Source organism: Thermobia domestica, chromosome 12, assembly GCF_964235325.1.
Source record: "Thermobia domestica chromosome 12, izTheDome1.hap1.1, whole genome shotgun sequence".
Classification (NCBI taxonomy): Eukaryota; Metazoa; Arthropoda; class Insecta; order Zygentoma; family Lepismatidae; genus Thermobia; species Thermobia domestica.
The window spans coordinates 169,862,341-169,881,956 of record NC_137465.1 but is presented as its reverse complement, the minus strand read 5'-3'; the positions used below and the strand labels follow the sequence as shown (position 1 = coordinate 169,881,956).

General features: G+C 34.2%; 1 protein-coding gene across 3 annotated transcripts in view; it reads left to right on the top strand.

The window, feature by feature from the left end:
- Nucleotides 1-1,166: 1,166 nt before the first annotated feature.
- Nucleotides 1,167-19,616, top strand: part of Spt3 (Transcription initiation protein Spt3) — a 28,880-nt gene continuing 10,430 nt past the window's right edge. Inside the window, exons 1-4 of one of the 3 annotated variants that reach the window (XM_081734385.1) lie at nucleotides 1,167-1,354; nucleotides 9,914-9,984; nucleotides 13,042-13,260; nucleotides 18,075-18,607. In XM_081734385.1, the coding sequence (XP_081590511.1) occupies nucleotides 9,951-9,984; nucleotides 13,042-13,260; nucleotides 18,075-18,607 (786 nt within the window). In that variant the 5' untranslated portion in view covers nucleotides 1,167-1,354; nucleotides 9,914-9,950. Of the gene's footprint in view, nucleotides 1,375-1,605; nucleotides 1,870-9,913; nucleotides 9,985-13,041; nucleotides 13,261-18,074; nucleotides 18,608-19,616 lie in introns of those variants that run through there. The other 2 variants (XM_081734384.1, XM_081734387.1) reach the window with 2 other exon arrangements.

Below are 19,616 nucleotides of genomic sequence, written 5' to 3'. Positions count from 1 at the left end.
GACTTGACGACCCTAACAATGTTGGGTAAACCATATAAATTATGTAGTTCCTCGTTATGAAGTTTCCGCCATTCCACATTCCCGTTCCTCTTGGGTCCGAATATTCGTCTCAGGATCTTGTTCTCAAATACTTTCAGTCTATGTTCTTCCCTCAGAGTAAGTGACCATGTTTCGCAGCCATACAAAACAACAGGCATGATTACCGTTTTGTATTTTATATTTTAAGTTTCAAATTTCTCGACAGAATTCGCGACGATAAGAGATTTCGAACCGAATAGTAACACGAATTCCCTGCTTTTAGTCGACATTTAATTTCTCCGTGAATATGATTTTCCTCTGTTAATATTGATCCTAGGTATTTGAAAGTATCCACTTTATCAAAAGTATTATTTAATATTTTAACGCATCCATAATTTGCTGTATTACGGTCCCGACGCACTTCCATGTATTTAGTTTTCTCTGCATTTACTTCTAAACCCATGTCCCTGCAAACGTTTAATAAGATCTCTGCATTTCTTTCTATTGTTTTCCTATCATCACCTATTAAATTTACGTCATCAGCACTGTAATTACATTCATATCGATAATATGTGTGCTTATTCAAATGCCATAAAACTTTGTCTGAAAGAAGACAATGGGTCTTATGCAGAGTCGTTCTGACGCGGATTAGTGCCATACTAAAGAGTTCCACTAGCATCTTTCCTGGAGTAGTCAAGTTTTTAGTATGACGCTAATCATACATCGGAACGACTCTGCCAGTAATGCCCAGTATAAAACTATATAGGATGTGTGAGAAATCATAGCTATATGGGAAATTCTGTGCTTCCTTGAGGGAAAGTTTAGACTATGTACCAGCGTTGCCACAGTGTACGATTATTATCAAAACATACGATAATTTTGTGCTCCGATTGATAGAAAATAATAATTATAAAACGTACGATAATTTTAGGATTGGGTAGAATATACATTTTCCATTGGTATTTTCTTTTTGTATAAGGAAGAACAACGGTTTGGGTGGAGATAAACAGGAACAAAAAAAAAAAGAGGGAATAAACAAGGATGCTACATATATATACGAGAAATACCAATATTCGATAATTTTTAGATATTGTGACAATAAATTTGTTTCCGTAGTCTGGCAACGCTGCTATGTACCTGGCATTGTTGATTAACTTTTCAGAGTTTATATACCTTGTTTTCAGAGGGTGTTGTTGGCGGCACATGGCATCATTGAATAATTGAAATTGAATATAGAATTGATTAATTGTAATTGTCAATTTCTAGCGGGAGTTGAATCGTAATCTAAGCAGTGGAGTCAGGTGGAAGCAATGTAACCTGAAATTCCTCTTTAAAAGTAGGAATATTTGTTTTTTGGTAATTATTCCGTATCCTACTTAAGGGAAGTCACACATTAATGGGATATTTGAAGTTCCAGTACTACGCTAGGATTAACTTTAGAATGCCCGCTCAACCTGGTATACTCAGAAACGAGAAATTACACTATTAAGGTTATGAAAATGAATGGAAACTTCCATAACCCTAAGCTAATCCGTACCTACCCTACCCTAATTATCACTACCTTACTCTACCCGGGTTTAGAGTTGCCCCTCTGTTTTTTTTAAAATAAAAATTAAGGTTATAGTTAAGGAGCCGTACTTCCCATTTAGGGAAGGACGAGAAACGCCATACTTTCAGGAATTATTCAATGACTATCTAGGATGTTAAAAAGTAGGTAATAGACTGAGTTCTTGCCCTTGTACTTAGGGTGTTTAGGTAGTGCAACAGTAAGATGTATCCTCGTGCACGGGAGATGAGAAGTAGCTGTTCTTAACTATTACCAAAATTAATAAAATTGACGGAAGAAATGAGGTAAGAAGTTATGATTTGGGGTTCCTATGTAATGTTCAGGTGTGTAAGTTAACAGGAAAGTTACGTATAATACAATTAAAGATATGTGGAAATTGGTACTATTTGTAAGACGCGTAAGATTTCATGATTCAGTAGCATGCACATTTTATGTCGAGAAAACCCAACGAATCCCTACGGGGTACCTAACCCATTCCTACTACTACCACCACCACCACTATTACTCCTACCGCAGCATTACTCGAGTAGACAGTTCTACCATATTTTCCCACATTAATTGGATTTTCCGGTTCCTTTTTGCAGAACATCCACTAAATGAGCTAGTGCATAAATCACGAACCAACTTGGGCTAGGTGGCTACTACAAAGCACGAATGCTATCCAACCGAGTCAGGGCAAGAACGCAGTAGGGGGCCCGAGTGGTGCGTCTGTAGGGAGCGCGTCAGCGACGGTGGGCATACGCGTATACGAGGATAGTGGAAAAATACATAAAATATCCGCAATAATTTTAACATTCAAAAACACTTAAATAATCGTAATAATTCTTACCTTCAATATGCCTTCACTGCTTTCCCGGATACAAGTGGCCCGCTGCGAAGAGAAATTAGTCTGTTTTGAGTTTTACTTCTTTTCCACACTTTGCACAATTTATTTTACGTTTCAACATACCATGACGCTGCAAAAACTTAGGTCGCTCTTTATCACACAATTTTTGTAATAAAACCGTATGTCCGCATTACATCCATCACAAACGTCAATTGCTAATACGAACAGGACATTCTCGCCATTTATTTCCGCATTCTTGTATTCTTCTGCCATCCGGTTCAGTAAATAGTTACACTTAGAATACGTTCACTACCATTCGAAATATATTTCAATATGATATCCACTGATTGAGATTACTTATATTCACACTGCTCTTTTACGAAATGTGTTTGATATCTTTCCTTACACGCACACACAAACACACACACACACACACACACATATATATATATATATATATATATATATATATATATATATATATATATATATATCGATACAACCGTCTGCTGGAGTGAACCCCCTACTACTACTTATACTTTGGATTTGTATAGTAAAAATATATGTTTTAGTGTTTTTACAGCTTTTTTCTAGAATTGAACTTGGAGGGCCAACTCTAACGCTTTTGAAGCGACCCTACTTATCGATTCGCAGCTGGAGCGTGTATTGTAAACAGTTCCCCTATTCTATTTTAGGGAAAGCAGACTCACATTTATGGGATAGTAACTTCTCATAGCTGGTAGTGCACTCTTACTGTCTTAGTGGGAGTAACATTACTGGGTGCACATTTACTTTATGTGGGCTGGTTAGAAAACAAGAACTAACTTAAGAACGCAATAAACTTGTGCTAGGTAGCCACTAAAAAGTACGGTCAATGTTCCGTTAAGGGGGTCCAGTAATTTCTTCCACACAAAATTTGCAATTTCTCCACTTCTTTCTATTGATTTTCGTTTGATTACATAATATAACTTTACATTTGATTAGGTTAGGTTAGTTTTGGACCCCCCTAACGGAACATGGACCAAAAGTACGAATGCTACCTGAGTGGATCAGGACAGCAGGAAGGGCCTGCGCGATAGTGAGGAGGTGCGTCTGTAGATAGGAATCGCGTTAGCGACGGTAAGTATACGTAGAAACGAGAGTAGTGGGAAAACACTTTACATGGCCTAAAAACATACGGTACGCCTTTTGAACAGCGGCGCAAATCTGTCTTCAAGATTGGAGAGGACGGTTAAGAGTTCCGATACTTTTTTTTTTTTTTTTTAAGCGATGTTCAAAATAATTGTGAGTTTAAAAAACGATGCTGTGGAGGATCAGGGGAGCAGAGTTGTATTCGGCATTGGGAAGCGGGCAGATGTGAGGCTTATTCTTGAAATGCACCTTGTCACACACATACAGGTACGTGTTTTCCTTGTAAAAGAAATTTGGTGGTTCGGTGTGCTGATGAGAAACTCCAACAGTGTAGTACAGTATTACACCATTTGATACATACCCTCTGATAATTGGCGAATAGATAGTCAATCTATGCATAAAGCCACATGATTTATCATACTGATCACGCACTATAAGTACAGACAAAATAACATAGAATTACTTTATTTTAATCGAATTCTTTCTAACTTTTGAACAGCTTTTTCTACATTATATTTTACATTAAAACATTTCAAGTATTATTATCATTAATATTCATTATACACTCATAATCGTCGAATACTTTTCATTACATTAAAATAATTCATAATCCATCAACATTACTTAACATTAGATTCCATCGAGCTGTTTCCAAAAGATAACATTAGACATTCGATATACTCATAACTTGAAATTGTAGAATATTGTTTCTCATCTATGTATCTTCTTAACAGCATACGTATCAGAGGCAAAATATTGTTACAATACAGTTGGACTTTGCAATGTACATGTCGATCCGAGGCTTTGGTTAATTTAGAGCTGCATATTTAATCTAAATTATTCAGCACAAAACACTAATTTACACGTCTTATATATCACACGAATTATATCCTCAATTCGACTATATTCTAATAACGATTCGAAAAAAGTTTTCTTACATTTTAATTTTAACATCATATGATGCGGACCAGAACGCTTTTTACCCTTCTTCCGAATGTCCTGTAATGCGATGGTGTAGATGTACAATGGAGCATTACATTCTGAGGGACATCAATTTCAGCCAATTTTCCTTTGTGCCAATCGGACACAAATCATCACAATTCTCTCCAAAAAACACACTTCAAATCGGATTATTGGGGGACAGTGCCCAGTTCTAAGATATGAGGAGACATGTTCCCCTCATCCCCCCGGAATTTGCGCTAGTGCTTGTGACATTTGTATGATCGCATTGGTTTAGGATTTGGGGGGGGGGAGTACTAAGTTAACCTAATCTAATCTAACTACGACCAACAAGAAATACAGAAAATATACCAAGGAAATAAGAAATTGTAACTTAAAAGTTCTTTTCCCCTCCCCCCAATCCAAAAATATGCCTCACTTTGTACACTGCCTTCACATAGCACTTCATCAAGTCTTCCTTATGGAGTACGACGTTCTATAGAGGACATTTCTTGTTTCTACTTTACTGTAAACTGAAGAATGAAGCTCAACTAAAAAGAGGCAGGTTCAATGAACATTTTAAGATGTATTGTTTATACCTAATAAGGTTTATGTAGATTATGTATATATAAGGTTTATATAGATATTCTTAATGGACAGCAGGAAAGATTTTTAAAATGGGTTTTCCTATTTCCCAAAGGGTTTTTTGTCATATACGAAAAAAAAAAGTCCGTATGTTCATATGAAATTAACAGTTAATTGTTTTTAAAAGAAAATATTTTTTATCATTATGAAGGAGAACTAGTTGCAGTATTTATGGTTTCATGATGTTTGAAATCATTGCAAATTTAGGTCACCAAATGAGATGCCGTAAAACAAAAACTGCTTTACTCTAAAAACAAAAAGTAAGATTGAGCTCTGATAGCATCTGAATTATATGTTCAGGTCAGGAAAAACAATATGGCTATCTATTTTCGTGCCAATAGAATGCCATATTAGCGGTGCGTCAATTTGACTTCCAGTCATATTTCCCTCCGTCAGTGATTTGGGTTTATTTTGAAATGAAAGGGTCAGATATTTAGATGACGGTTAAGTGCTACGGTAATTGAAACATCAAACCTAACCTAATACTAACAAATTAGTGAAGTTGTAATATTTTTTCGATTAAAAAAAAAAAAAAAAAAAAACTGTCTCCATCAACTAAACATTGGCCTGATTTGCCCAACATAATGCTTTCTAATTTTCTTTAAAATACACTGATGACTTATTTTCAGGTCATCATGTTTACTGGTTCAGATTCTATAAACCCAAAAGATACATCCATGACAGATTCATCGTCGCTACTTTCACTTTTTTCGCAATCTTCATGTCAAGAAGAGTTGTTTTTGCTTCCTATCATCACTGTTGAGCATTTCTTCATAATCCTCAACTGAGACACTGCAACCAGCTGCTATGTTGAGCTTTTTTTCTCTTGGAGGAAGTCCTCTTTTTAGTGTTATAAATATATCGTAAAATATTAATCTATTGCTGTTTTTCCCCTTCAGAAAATTATTTTTATTTCGATAGTTGCTGCGTGTAGTTACTCAATTTGCTCCTTGCAGTTAGTATTTACAGTTTGTACCGTTTATTGTTGCTGTACTGTCAGTAGAAGTTACAGATGTTGATATGGCTTTTTCACCTGGGATTTTATAAACCTTAGGCTGTAAAACCACCATAAACTTGGAAAGAAATTTAGGAAAAACTTCCTTTAGGAGACTGTCATCGTTCCTTCCTGACCCCAGGCGTCATTCTTCTGAAATTAACTGCCACACCTTTTCCATTGTACCATATTACTTGGAGTGGCTGTATAAATGTATTGTATTGGCAGGTAAACATAAAGTTAATATTACTTTTTTTGGCATTTTCTAAAAATGCCTACGAAAAATGTGAAGAGATTGATTACTTTGAGCCAGGTGATAATTCATTGGACCATGGAATCATAATCGTATGAAACCAACCCCCTAAAGGTACGGCATCAAACCAGCCACTTTTTTTGTTCGGTTATATCAACAGCCTTTGGATCCTCTGTATGTCTGTTTACTCCATATAGTGCTTCAGACTTGTGGACAATGTACAGAGGAAGGCATATGCCAATTCAGTGACAGTAAACATAATGAAAAAGTATATTCTGCCTTGTTATTTTGCTTAGGCGTTAAATATTAGTTTCCTACTTTTAGAACTGTTTACTAAATTTGTTTCATCATATTTCAATATATGGCTATCAGAAACATTCGTTTTTGCTTGATATTTTGTCCTAATGTGCTTCTGTGCCCTTTTAGGAAAGCCAAAGACCAATCTCTTTCTGCAAATTTTTCGTTTAATCTATTAGCAATACTCTTTACATCGAAGAAGGCTTTTACAATTGAACGCAGTTGCAAAACATTTTAGGGAAATCCCTATTCACTTAATTGGGATAAAATTAACAATTAAAATTTCATAAGTTACAGGTAGTCTTGTTTTTGTCTTTTTATTTCAGTTTGAAGTTATGGACCATATTCTGGTTCATTTACATTACAATCTTGGTCAGATTTGGTATATCATTCTGTGCTGATATTGCTACTAGTACTACCAGTAGCAATCTCTTCATTAATTTGTATTCCCGTACATATTTCATTAAAATCCCAGTACTAATTTTCTGCTGTTCGGTGGCGTTCCGAAATTTCAGTTTATCATTTGCAACTAATTTTACAGCTTCTTTCTACTGTTCATCTGTATAGTTGCAATCGGTTCCAGCTTCCTTTTATATGTTCACACCATGCTAACAACTGCCACACACAGATTTATTCATAAAGCAGAAGCTTATACACTTCTCTAGAATATAATTGTGCGCCTGAAGTTTTTCTAAGACGCTTAAAATTGTCATTTTTGGCAACAACGCATTCAAAGTAATAGAAAATAATAATAATAATAACGAGACTTCCGAACACAACTTTCAGTTCGCTGTTTGAAATATTCATCTCCTCTTGTGTTATTTAATGCAGTGATATTTTTCAGGAGAAAATAATACCTTGGCAAATGCAGAAAACTTCGTTGTAGTTAAAGAAAGCACACACGCTTTGCAAAACTAAAGTTGTAAAAGAAACAGGGAAGGTTGCTAAGGAGTTCGTTATCGATCAGTATAATTGTAGGAAAACTCTTCAGTTGTTTCCATATTCAAGCGAGTGGAGTTGTTTCTTTCTGTGAGGATTCATACTTTAGAACTGGTTCGTATCCTACTGTGTGAACCATACTTTTCCTAACATTTATACTGTTCTTGCCGTACAAATTTTTGTCATACGTAATACACAGAGTTGATTAACAACTTTCTAACCTAATCAAAAATAAAAGTTGGTAGGCATGAAACCTTTTTCATATTTCCCAGTGCAATTTATCCTTGGTAAAAGTCACTTCTTATAACTATCTGTATGGTTTTCATTTTTTAAAAAAAGTTCTAGTATCCAGAAAATCGCCATAACTTACAATAACTCTCTCATTACTATGAGAACATAGTTTATTATTATTATTATTAAGCTAAAAAAGCAGAAAAAGAAAAAGATTTGAAGGTACTAAATTTAGTGAAGAAACATTTTATTTCTTCGTAGTTTGCTGTTACACTTATAAACGATATGGTCTGGGTGCATTAAAACGATTTCAGACAACTTTCCACAACGTTCCACAACGGTCTTATATATTTATTTCACTTAGACGTTTTAATAGTTCGCATTAGTATATCCAGTCACTGTATCTCCATTGGGTAGAGAGTTTATCAGAAGAATGCCTTCAAAGCTTCATAAAACACTGGCCCAAACGATTTCTCATGAAGTATTTTGGGAGTGGCTTTGAGGTGTGTTTTTCATTGTTTTCAAATCTGTTTTGTTTCAAGTTCAAAGTGGTGGATAAGCCACATCCTGAATTACGAGTCTTTAGTAAAACTTTTTTGTATCCTTTTTTATAAAGACAAATGACGTGCTCATAAACGAGCGTTCACGTTTGGCAATATTGCTTTCTAATCTGTAATTATCCAATCCGCGTACGGTAAAAGTATTATTTTGAGATTTTTTTTCCTTTTAAAATTTTACTACTAACATATCATTTTCAATAATAGTGCGTTTTTCGATAATATTTAGAATATGGTGCCAAAATTAAATAATTCAGTATATTTAAATGTGATGGAATTATTTAGTTTAAAAATAATATTGGATTCATATTGAAATAGTTTTAAAAAAGTGAATTTTTAAATATATTGATAATTTACTGGTTTTAAAATTGAATGATATATTTTCCTGATTTACGTAGGCTTCACAAAGATTTTTGTATGTTATTTGATTTACTCTTTTCAAAGAAAATAATAGTATCAACAATCACCTTTTTAACTGTTAGTTATCACAAGGAAAATGATTTACCTTGTTCCTCCATGTTTATTACTTTAATTGAACATTTTCTTCCTCTCTGCGAAGGTCATCAGCACCATTACTTCGCAAGCTCTGTGAGTGTTAGGACTAAGGTGGTTAAACACTTATTTTGACTTGTGTAGTTTGTCAATGAGATTTCTTCTGACATCTAGTTCTATACTTTTTGTTGGCATCAGGTATGAATTTGCGAAATAAGTTTCAATTGACAATTGAACTGCAAGTGAATGCAGTATGTCCAGATCTAACAGTGTAGGACTAGCTTTCAGAAGAAACCTCATTGACAAACTTCACAGGCCAAAAGAAGTGTTCAACACTTTAGTCGTAAAATTCACAAAGTTGGCGAAGTGTTAAATCTGTTAGTGGAATTAGTGTTTACAAAAGCCAAAAAAGAATTGAGGGACAACCATATAGAACAATAAATTAAAGTCATATTGTGCAGAGAGGAAAGAAATATTCAATAAAAATATTAATATTCACTTCGAGATCATACCGGAGAAGTAATCATCCAATTACGGTTCCTGGGGGAGGGGGGGGGAAGAAGTAGTAGTTTGTAATCGTAACAAAAATATGCCAGACTTTATTTGTGTTACTATACAAATTAAACTCCATTAAGGGGCTACGGTGGCTCAGTGGTAGAGCGATCGCATCTGGTGCATGGGGTCCTTGATTCAATCCTAACTCGCGCCAGTTGAGCTTTGTGGTGGACAAACATTGTGTGCATGGGTTTTCTCGGGGTTCTCTCGTTTCCTCCCACTTTCTTCATTCCACCCTTTCATACATTTCTAATCACCGTCTCCTTTAGCGTAGTCGGCATAATCGTGTGACGTAAAACTTAAAGATTTCATTTTAAACTACACTAAGTATAAATCAAATCGTTAAGTTGCCGTTTATTATTAGGATTTATTATTATTATTATTATTATTATTATTATTATTATTATTATTATTATTATTATTATTATTATTATTATTATTATTATTATTATTATTATTATTATTTTAGGAAAGCAAGCTGTGAAGTCTCCGTCTGAAAATCCAAGATGGCGTCAAATTCAGCTTTTTCATACGTTACAGGTATATTATTTAATTTTATCTTTTTAAAAACCCTGTCTATTAGTGAAATTATCTAGGTTTAGGTAGAAATTATCTATCTGTTTTTTTCAGAATAAGATTATCGCTTTTCAAGGTATCATTTATTTCTCCAATAATGATTTTTCCATCTTTGCGCTGGTTTGTAGGCACACCTGATTTGGTTCTGGGTTTTCTGGACTTGTGGTAGACAACACGCTGTCCATCTATTCCCTCATTCTTCCTACTGTGCTATTATTTTTTATTACTATTGTTATTCTTTCATTATCATTTCGTTATTTTTCAGCTTGCAGAGTATCATTACGGAATAGTTTAACAAAAGTTTGAATTTTCTTCGATGTGTTTAATACTTCGAGATTAAGTTTTCTCAAGATTTGGTGTCTTTTTTTTTTTTTTTCTCTCAAGAAATAAATGGCGCGGAATTTAACCCCTCTTATGTTCTAAATAATAGCTTCGTAATAACGCAAAACTGTCATTGATTCGATTCCCATAGACAGTTATTCCTGATGTATATTTTTCTGTTGCTTTCTTTAGATAAACAGAGTGAATGATGTCAGCATACCTTGTGAGTTTCTTCCATCCCTTTAATGTCTTCGTATGAACACCAGCGCAGATCAGATGAAACATAGTCAATGATAAATAAACTACTAAGAAGTTCTAATTTCACCCCAGATAAAATATTTAATTATAGTGTAATTTCAATATTGTGAAGTTTCCACGTGACAGAGTGTTGTGATAGCTACTTAGTTTCGAGTTTTCATGTAGTTATGAACACAAAAGAAATACAAGAGTACCGTTTTCCTTAGATAGTTTAGATAAATACCAATGAAAGATTTAGCAATTGATGAGAAACTTATAACTGTGTTACTTTAACTTGAGTTGTACAATTTACAAGTGCTGTGATCTTATTTTCTTATGAAGAACCTTCCTTTATTTGTGTAAAATCTAGATATTCGTTAAAATCTGTATACGTTACGAAACATTTTCCGCAAGAAACGAAAACGTAGGTAAAACGCTTGGCAAGTATTAAAATTTCGACAGCTTTGAGATGACTCCATCAATTTTAATAGTGTTCTCCAAACCAAAGATAATCTGCTATAAATGTACGGTATTTGGATTACATTGACCTTTGTAAAAAAGCTGAGAAGGAACTCAGATTTCTGTGTCTTATCCTGTCACCGATTCATGCAATGAATCAGCCAGTCAGTTATTAATCGTTAAATGTTTTCAAACAGTCCTGTCAATATTGTCAAGATCAAAGAGGTTTAGGGCAATTGTTCAAGTTCGTTGGGAATCTATTCTTAAAAGAAATTTAATTCAAGAAAAACACTTGTAAACGATACAGCGTTGAAATATATCTATTTTTGGCCACTGTTGTTTGCACAGGAAAGCTGTTCAAATTAACGTGATGATTTACTTGGTAGTAATACTTCATGAATGTTGCAAGCGCCATACATTTATAGTAGATTATCATTAGTTTGGAGAACACTATTAAAATTGATGCATTCATCTCAAAGTTATCGAAATCTTAATACTGGGTAAAATTTACATTATCATTTCTTGCGGAGAAATGATAATGTACACAGATCTAACAAATATCTAGATTCTACTCAATAAAGGAAGGTTCTTCTTAAAGAAAATAAGATCACTGCACTTGTAAAAATGTACAACTAAAGTTAAAGTAACAAAATTATAAGCTTCTCAGGAATTGATGATTCTTTATTATTGATATTTATCTAAACTATCTAGGAAAATGGTACTCCTATATTTCTTTTATGATTATAATTACGCGGAGGCTCAAAACTAAGTAGCTATCACAACACTGTGCAACGTGGAGACTTCACAATATTCAGATACACTTACGCTCAGTTACAGCAATCGAGGATTAAGATCGGATAAGATAATTCGTTGATTATTTTTATCTTTGGATAAGAACCTTACATCGTTGCAGCAACTGTTAGTAAGAAAGGATTAACTTATCCACGAATAGTCGGAAGCTGTATAAAACTATGACGTTTGCGACATGACGTCATGTAATATACGTTTGATTGGCTAAAACTGTAGTAACAACTGAAAACTGATTCGCGTAGCACAGGGATGCAAATAAGCAACAAAAGTTTACTAGCCCGAAAAAAGCTACTAGCTCACATCCCACAATAGAAATCATTTACTTACCTTTGGTATGATATTAAGTACTCGCCCACAACGATGAACGCCCCAGGTGAGTAGGCGAGTGCTTATTTGCATCCCTGGCCGTAGCATGTGGTGACTTTTTGTACTAGATATGGGAAAAAAGTGGGCGAAATTGACTCTTCAGGAAGGCAAATGTGTTTTAATGCTGGTGGACAAACATTGCTTTTTTTCTCTTTTTTTTAAAAGCCATATCAGATACTGAAAAGGAAAATGTGATATTTCAAAATATATATAAGAGCGCATAGTTTATATCTATCTATCTATCTCTCTCTCTCTCTCTCTCTCTCTCTCTATATATATATATATATATATATATATATATAAAGCGGGATGACTTGGAAGATCCGCCGGCGAAAGCAATAGAAAAATCAGGAATTCAGCCCAGGACAGTTTGCGTTGCAAGTAACAAAAAAGTAAATTGACATATAAAAAAGCCAAATTTACAGGTTTCACCTATATAGATAAGTTATAACTTATAATTTAAGGAATTTTACCCAATCATTTTAAGTTGAAAGGCTCTGTGAAAAAGAGACAGATATATCACATATTTCTTTAGTGTAACTTCTAGTCCCAACTGGTAAATTCTTCTCATTTACATGTATTCTACTGTACAATTTTGTATCATAGTTTCATATGTGTATATTGAAACAAGATCAAGTAAAACTACATTTTTGTAGCCATTCTGGATTCCTTTACTAAGAGGGATTATCTTTCTTTTCAGTTGGGTCTCTCAAAAAATATTTGTGCATTAAATAATATTACCACACAATATTATTACGCTGTAAGTTAATATAAGTTCATGAATATTTAATATAACTTGTATATATTATTGCTGTTTATTTATTGCAGAAATTCAGTCTATGATGCACGGATTTGGTGACTGTTCTCAACCATTGTTGGCATCAGCTCAGATGATAGAGGAAATTGTTCGACAACAAATGAATTCATTGGTGATTCAAGCCCATGAACGGGCTAATTTACGAGGGGTTAAATGTATTGGAGCAGAAGATCTCTTATTCCTTATGAGGAAGGATAAAGTAAAGTTACAAAGATTGCTCAAGTATTTAGGTAATTGTTATTTATTTTTTTTTCCTACGAGAGGAAGAAAGATTCGATCATTGTACTTCTGTAGGCTTCCGTCCGCAAAGTAGTGCTGACGTACATCTCTTGCCGTAGGTGTTGACTGTTTAAAACGTTCAGTCACAGAACACTGCTTGATACGTTTGAATTATTAGTTTATAAGGGAATAATCCACCATCTAAGCGTACTGACTAAACAGTATTCAATTTATCATGAGTAAGCTTACGATGATATCAAAGACGAACATACTTCCTAAGTAGTCCTAACCTAAAATAATAACAGGAATTACTTTTTCATATCTACTACTCTAGTCCTGTATGATACGTAATTCATTCTGTTTAAATCCGATGTTTCCTCAAGAACTCTCGATCGCTGCGCGGATTCTGATGATTTTTGGTACATGAACGGACTATGGCCCAACTTTCGTTGTTAGCACACTTTCAACAAGTTGGAGGTGTGGAAGGCTAAGGGAGAATAACATGAAAAAATTAATTGAAAATGACCGATATTAGTGTCCAGTCCGTAGTTTTCGGGATTCCAGATGCCGTTGAAGTCCAGATTCGTCCCTTTATCAGCAAGGGGTTAAAGGTAACGGTGGAAAAGAGTGACGTGTAAAATTGATCGAAAATGACCGATAGTACTGTCCAGTCCATTGTTTTCGGTGTTGCTGAGATAGTGACACTCGATCCTGTTTTAAGTCCAAGTTGATCCCTCATTGGCGTGGTAGGAGGCTAGAATGAGGGTGGGAAGTTCATATGTAAAAATAATCGAAAACAAGCGGTATTACTATCCAATTCATAGTCTTCGGGATTGGTGAGATGAATAGTGACAAGCGGATGTCATTTACGTCCAAGTTCATCCCTAATGCATATCCTAAAGAGAAGGGGTTCAAATGCTTTTCTATTTTTCCTGTGCGAAGAACACGCATTTTAGCTAGTATATAATATAAATTCTATGCACAAGGATAGACATAATATAAAAGGATATTTTCCAACTTGTCCATTCTATAAATCTCTTTGACCAATATTTATAATTCTTGAACACCAAGTTAACAATCACAGAACGAAACCACAACGATAATATCAGTCGAGGCTAATAGTTCACTTTAAACACTTTCTGCCTTCAGTAGTCTAAATTCTTGACAACGCCAAACACAACTTCTGACTACTTTTAATCCCAACAACACTCTTCGTTACTTGCATTCGTCACAAATGTTGACTAGTGTTTCTTGAAAGGTTGAAGTTGTAAGCTCGGAAAATTCAGATCGTATATACAAAAAAGCCTATCAAATCTTATGCTCATCATAAACAACTATTAATAAGAAGTGTTAATGTTCCGCCCCAAAGAAAGAGCTGTGTTAGTCACATTCTGAACGTATATAAAGAAGTCGTTTCTTTTCTCAGATTTCTCAGTCAAATAAGCACATGTTTTCAGTATGAGCGAAATGTCCCGCTTATCTTTGGCTTAATTACTTATTTCAATTACTTAATAAAAGGGTAAGAAACATTCAATTATCTTCAACTTCACTTACTTTCATATGTATTTAACTGTTATTAGGAACAAGAAAGTGAGTAAATTTGAAATTAATTTATCCATATCAAATTGAGTAATATATACATTTTGTGGAGTTTCGCATTCAACTTAAACTATTCGTTTGTAATTCAGAGTGGAAAAATGCAACTAAGCTAGGTATCACAGCCAGATATCTTACCTACCATGCTAGTGTTCCAAATACTACTTTATTCAGTTGGGATCGCATGTGGAGCACTGCCAAAGTAAGCCCGAGACTTTATTTCGATCATCGGCACAATTGTAATTTTTCATTCTTCGGATTTCATTAAATTCACAACTAGAGGATATGGTGTAAAGGCACTCAGTGGTGACGCGGTGACTCACTGGTAGAGGGCTCACCTCTGGTGCTTGGGGTCCCTGGTTCGATCCCAGCTCGCGCCGTGTGTACTTTGTGGTGGACAAACACCGTGCTCGTGGGTTTTCTCGGGGTTCTTCCGTTTCCTCCCACTTTCTTCATTCCACCATTTTCATTCATTTCTCATAATCACCGTCTCCTTTAGCCTAACCGGCATAAACGTTGGACGTAAAACTGAAAAATTTGATTCCATTTTTCTATTCCTGTTCTCTCTTAACCTGGCCATATAGTCTTTTGTCATAACACTTAGAACACAATTTTCAATACGACTGATAGTGCTGCGACTTCACTTTAATTATTTTTATTTGTATTAATCGAATTTTACGTATTTATACTGGTTTGTAGATTGTGACTAAAATTTTATCTTAGGGATTTACTATAAATTGGAATAGTTATATTGGGTTCTATAAATTGGAATAGTTACAAAGGCGTAAGCCATGAAAACCATCTCCACCACGCGATCCTACGTTGTGGTACTTCTTAAAAGAATGTAGGATATTTAAATACGAGAGGCTGTACCACCAATGGAGCCTACAATTATCGGTTGAATGTCTGTAAAGTTTTGATGAGTTAATATGAACAGAGCTAGTGAATTACAATACAAGCTTTAATTAAGATGTTTTTAATGTAATCTAAGGTAACATGTGTTTGTATGTGTGAGTTATTATAGCACTGATTGATATATGTGGACAAAGTATAATACTGACTTGTGCACACAATGAGAATAATATTTTTGTAGTTTTACAGGCTACTACCTCGATGATGTCGGTTAGCTTTCTTTTTAGTTTATATATATCATGTAGCAGTATAGCTTGCTGCAAGTCTACTAGTAATTGTTAGCATGGGCTAACTTAGGAGATAGTGAATAGTAATAGTTGACTACGAGATCTAAGTCAAGAGTCGATAGTAGTTTTATGAACTTTTGCGACGTGAATGGTTTTAACTCACTATTTTTAAAATTTACTTTATTTCGGTTAATAATGGAGGGTTTTATATAAAAATAAAAACTGTGGTGTTTAACCTGTTTTATAACCGTTTGTCACAATTTTCATCTGTGACTGGAGCTCGTAGAATTTAGTGTTACAATTTTTTTCTTTATGGAAACTAAAATGTTTACATATACATGTTTGTAAAGAAAGAATTTTCGTTACATAAATTTGGCTATGAGCATCTACTAACTCATCCACACACACACATATTACATAAGAACAGAATATTACAAATTTTGAGACAAACACTTAGTTTCTTTCTTACAAAATAATAATGAAATTACAATATTGTCAGTCTATAACAATGGCATTAAGACCAGACTGTCACCTCTAATATTCTTTTCTCTCCTCTCTCTCTTTCCCTTTTGCATGTAAAGACGTTCAGTCTCTGTATAACAACGTGAATACGTTTTTGTTCATACTATCATGTCAGTATTCCCTTCTTTGATTTTCATTCCTGGGATAGTAGAGCAGCTCCGCCAGGCAGATCATATGTGTTTAAGTTCCTCGCGAGTTCAGCAACAAGTTTTTCCGTAGTTTGTTATTAAAAAAAAAAAAAAAAAAAAAAGCACATAAATAAAAATTTTATTAGATGAATCTTTAATTTGCGTCAAGTCATTAAAGGATAAATGAGAAAATATGTATTATTTGTAGATTATACAACAAACCAAGCAGGGTTGGCTGGTTTAAACCAAGATGGTTTAAACCAAGGTTTAAACCAGCCGGTTTTTTCAAAAAAACCAACTGGTTTAAACCAAAAAACAAAAAAATGTTCGTAAAAGTGTAAGTGTTTGTAAAATCTTGATGAACACACATTTGTGGGTTATCACGTTTCACTCCTGTATATTATTCGTATTATATTCAGACCTAAATTCCCCATTCATTACTCAAAAAGATTATACTACAAAATCAACTTTTTTTTATAAGTTTATAAATGTTTATTTTGTGATTTTTTGTAGTTATTATGTAATTGCATTCGAAGAAAAATTCTAAATATTGTTGCGTGTCAATGTTTACTATTGATAAAATACATCGAAAATGCCGTACTTTTTGTGTGTGTGGGTGGGGTGGGGGGTCATACAGACCCCACGAGAGGCATTTAGTGAAATAAGTATCTTTGGTATCTATTTATGTATAAATGAGTCTGAGCCAAAGTGGACTCAAATAATTCGTATCTTTATTCACTTTTCTTATTGATATGCAGATTAAGTCGGTGTATTTCTTTAATTTGGACCAATAAAAACCGTTGTTAACTAACTTGAACTAAATTAGTTCTTGTGTACTCCGTAGTACTTTGAAATTGTTCATATGTAATTCTGTGTAATGGTTTCACTTGTGCAACTGTTTATCTTTTTGTACTTCTGAAATGACTTTTGACAGTTACATTAAGAAGCATGTAAAGATCAGTGCAACGTATCTTTTTATCAGGATTCCTTCGTGAGTGAGTCGGCAGACGTATCGCATTTGTGGCCAATTAGTCCTGGTTCCGAGTTCAAATGGAGGACAATTTCTCTCGGATGTAACTTGAGAAGCGGTTTTTATTCCGCTTTAAGCTTGTGACCCCTTCCAGCATAATCGGTTGTTGCATAATAACATCAAGGCGAAACAAACTTATTTCTGTCCATATATGATATGAATATATAGAGCAAATTATTTAAACCATAAAAACCTGGTTTAAACCATAAAAACCTGGTTTAAACCAAAAAAACCGTTTTTTTGTTTTTTTTTTAATAAAAACCATGGTTTTTGCCAACCCTGAAACCAAGATATATTGTGATGTTTCTTCATAAATGTAAATTAAAGAACCTTTTAAAAAGGCGATTATTTTAATTGTTTAAACAGACTTTGTACGTAAACTAAAGCAGTCTGTCTCGTTTCTCTTACAGCTGTAAAAGACATGAAGGCCAGCGTTTCAAGCATATTGGATGATTCTGGTGTTCATGAAACTCAGGAACTGAATCTAGTTACCGAAGACTTCATGGGAATTCTAGGGAAACGACGAAAAGTATGTCATGATTATCTGATGTCTTTGGACGAGATGGGTGAATACGAAAGTTTGTTCAAAGAAAATTTGTTTGACGAAGTAAAATATGAACGAAACCTCCGAGCAGAAAAAACTTCGAAGGCATTAGATGAAAACCGTTATTTGGAATTTGCGCGTGCTCGGTGTGCTTCGTTTGTTAACAAGCAATATGGAGTCAAATTCAAGGATTGGTTGCTCAAAGATATGAATGATGTGAAAGTGAATGGACTCAGTTTAGATATACTGTGCTACTTAGCATATGAGACGGTAGCACAGATTATGGACTTAGCTTTATTAGTAAGACGAGATGCAAATGCACAATCTTTGGATCCAATAAGTAAAGCGATGGCACCTGTTTGTTATAACCCTTTTTATCCATCAGTTCAGATGTATACGGTGGGTATTCTTTGTATATTGATTTACTAAGTTTTAATCTTTTTCAGATGTATATGTGATAGGCTGTTTTGTTTTGGCTGCTTATAGCAGAGATAATGAAACTCAACATAATGAAAATTGCTCCGTGTAACGAAATGTACTTATCATTTAATATCGGTAGTTTTAAAATTAAAATTATTTTTAAACTACTCGCTGAGCAAAACAATACGTTTTTTGTAAAAAAAAAATATTAACTTGTAGCAGTTTCGCCAACTATCCACTTTGGCTTCATCAGACAGTTAATCGTATGATTGATTAAGGACGATACGCATGTACTCATCTGGCGGACGTAGGAACAGTAATGGAAAGCAGATTAAAAAAAAAAAAATCACCATCTTGAATACAAGTCAACATTTTCAAAACTAGTGGCTAACGTGTGCATCTCTGGTGCACGTGATCGATTCCCGGTGGGAGTGATACATTGTGATGGTACTGATTCCAGATTAAATTTAAGGTTTACGACTCATACAGCATCAGTGCTGATAAGTTATGCTAAACTTGAGCAAACAAAACTTAAAATGTAAAAAGGGCGTATGATGCATTAAATAACACAGATAATTTACAAAAATAGCTTTTTATTGAATAATGATACCTGGAAAACACCCTACATTAGTTGCTGTGAAGCCCGGCGGAAAATTCTTACTCATTACTCAGTGTTGTTTATTGTTATTATTGTTTTGCAAAAAACTGAACGACAAGATTTATTATTAATAAAGAACAAATTTCCTACTAACAATTTCAGAGTTATACAACATGAGAGTCATACCTGCAATAACGCTATTGTACGAGACGTTTGTTCCTATGAATTAGATTATTATCATAATACCGTTTTTATATATACAAGGATTAATAATGTTCTCAGTCGTCTTTGGGAATTTATTTACAACATTAGAATGGAAGTGAATAATGATTTGCAGATAATGCACATTTCGTTACTGTATCCACTACTTCTATTTACCTTCAATAAAGA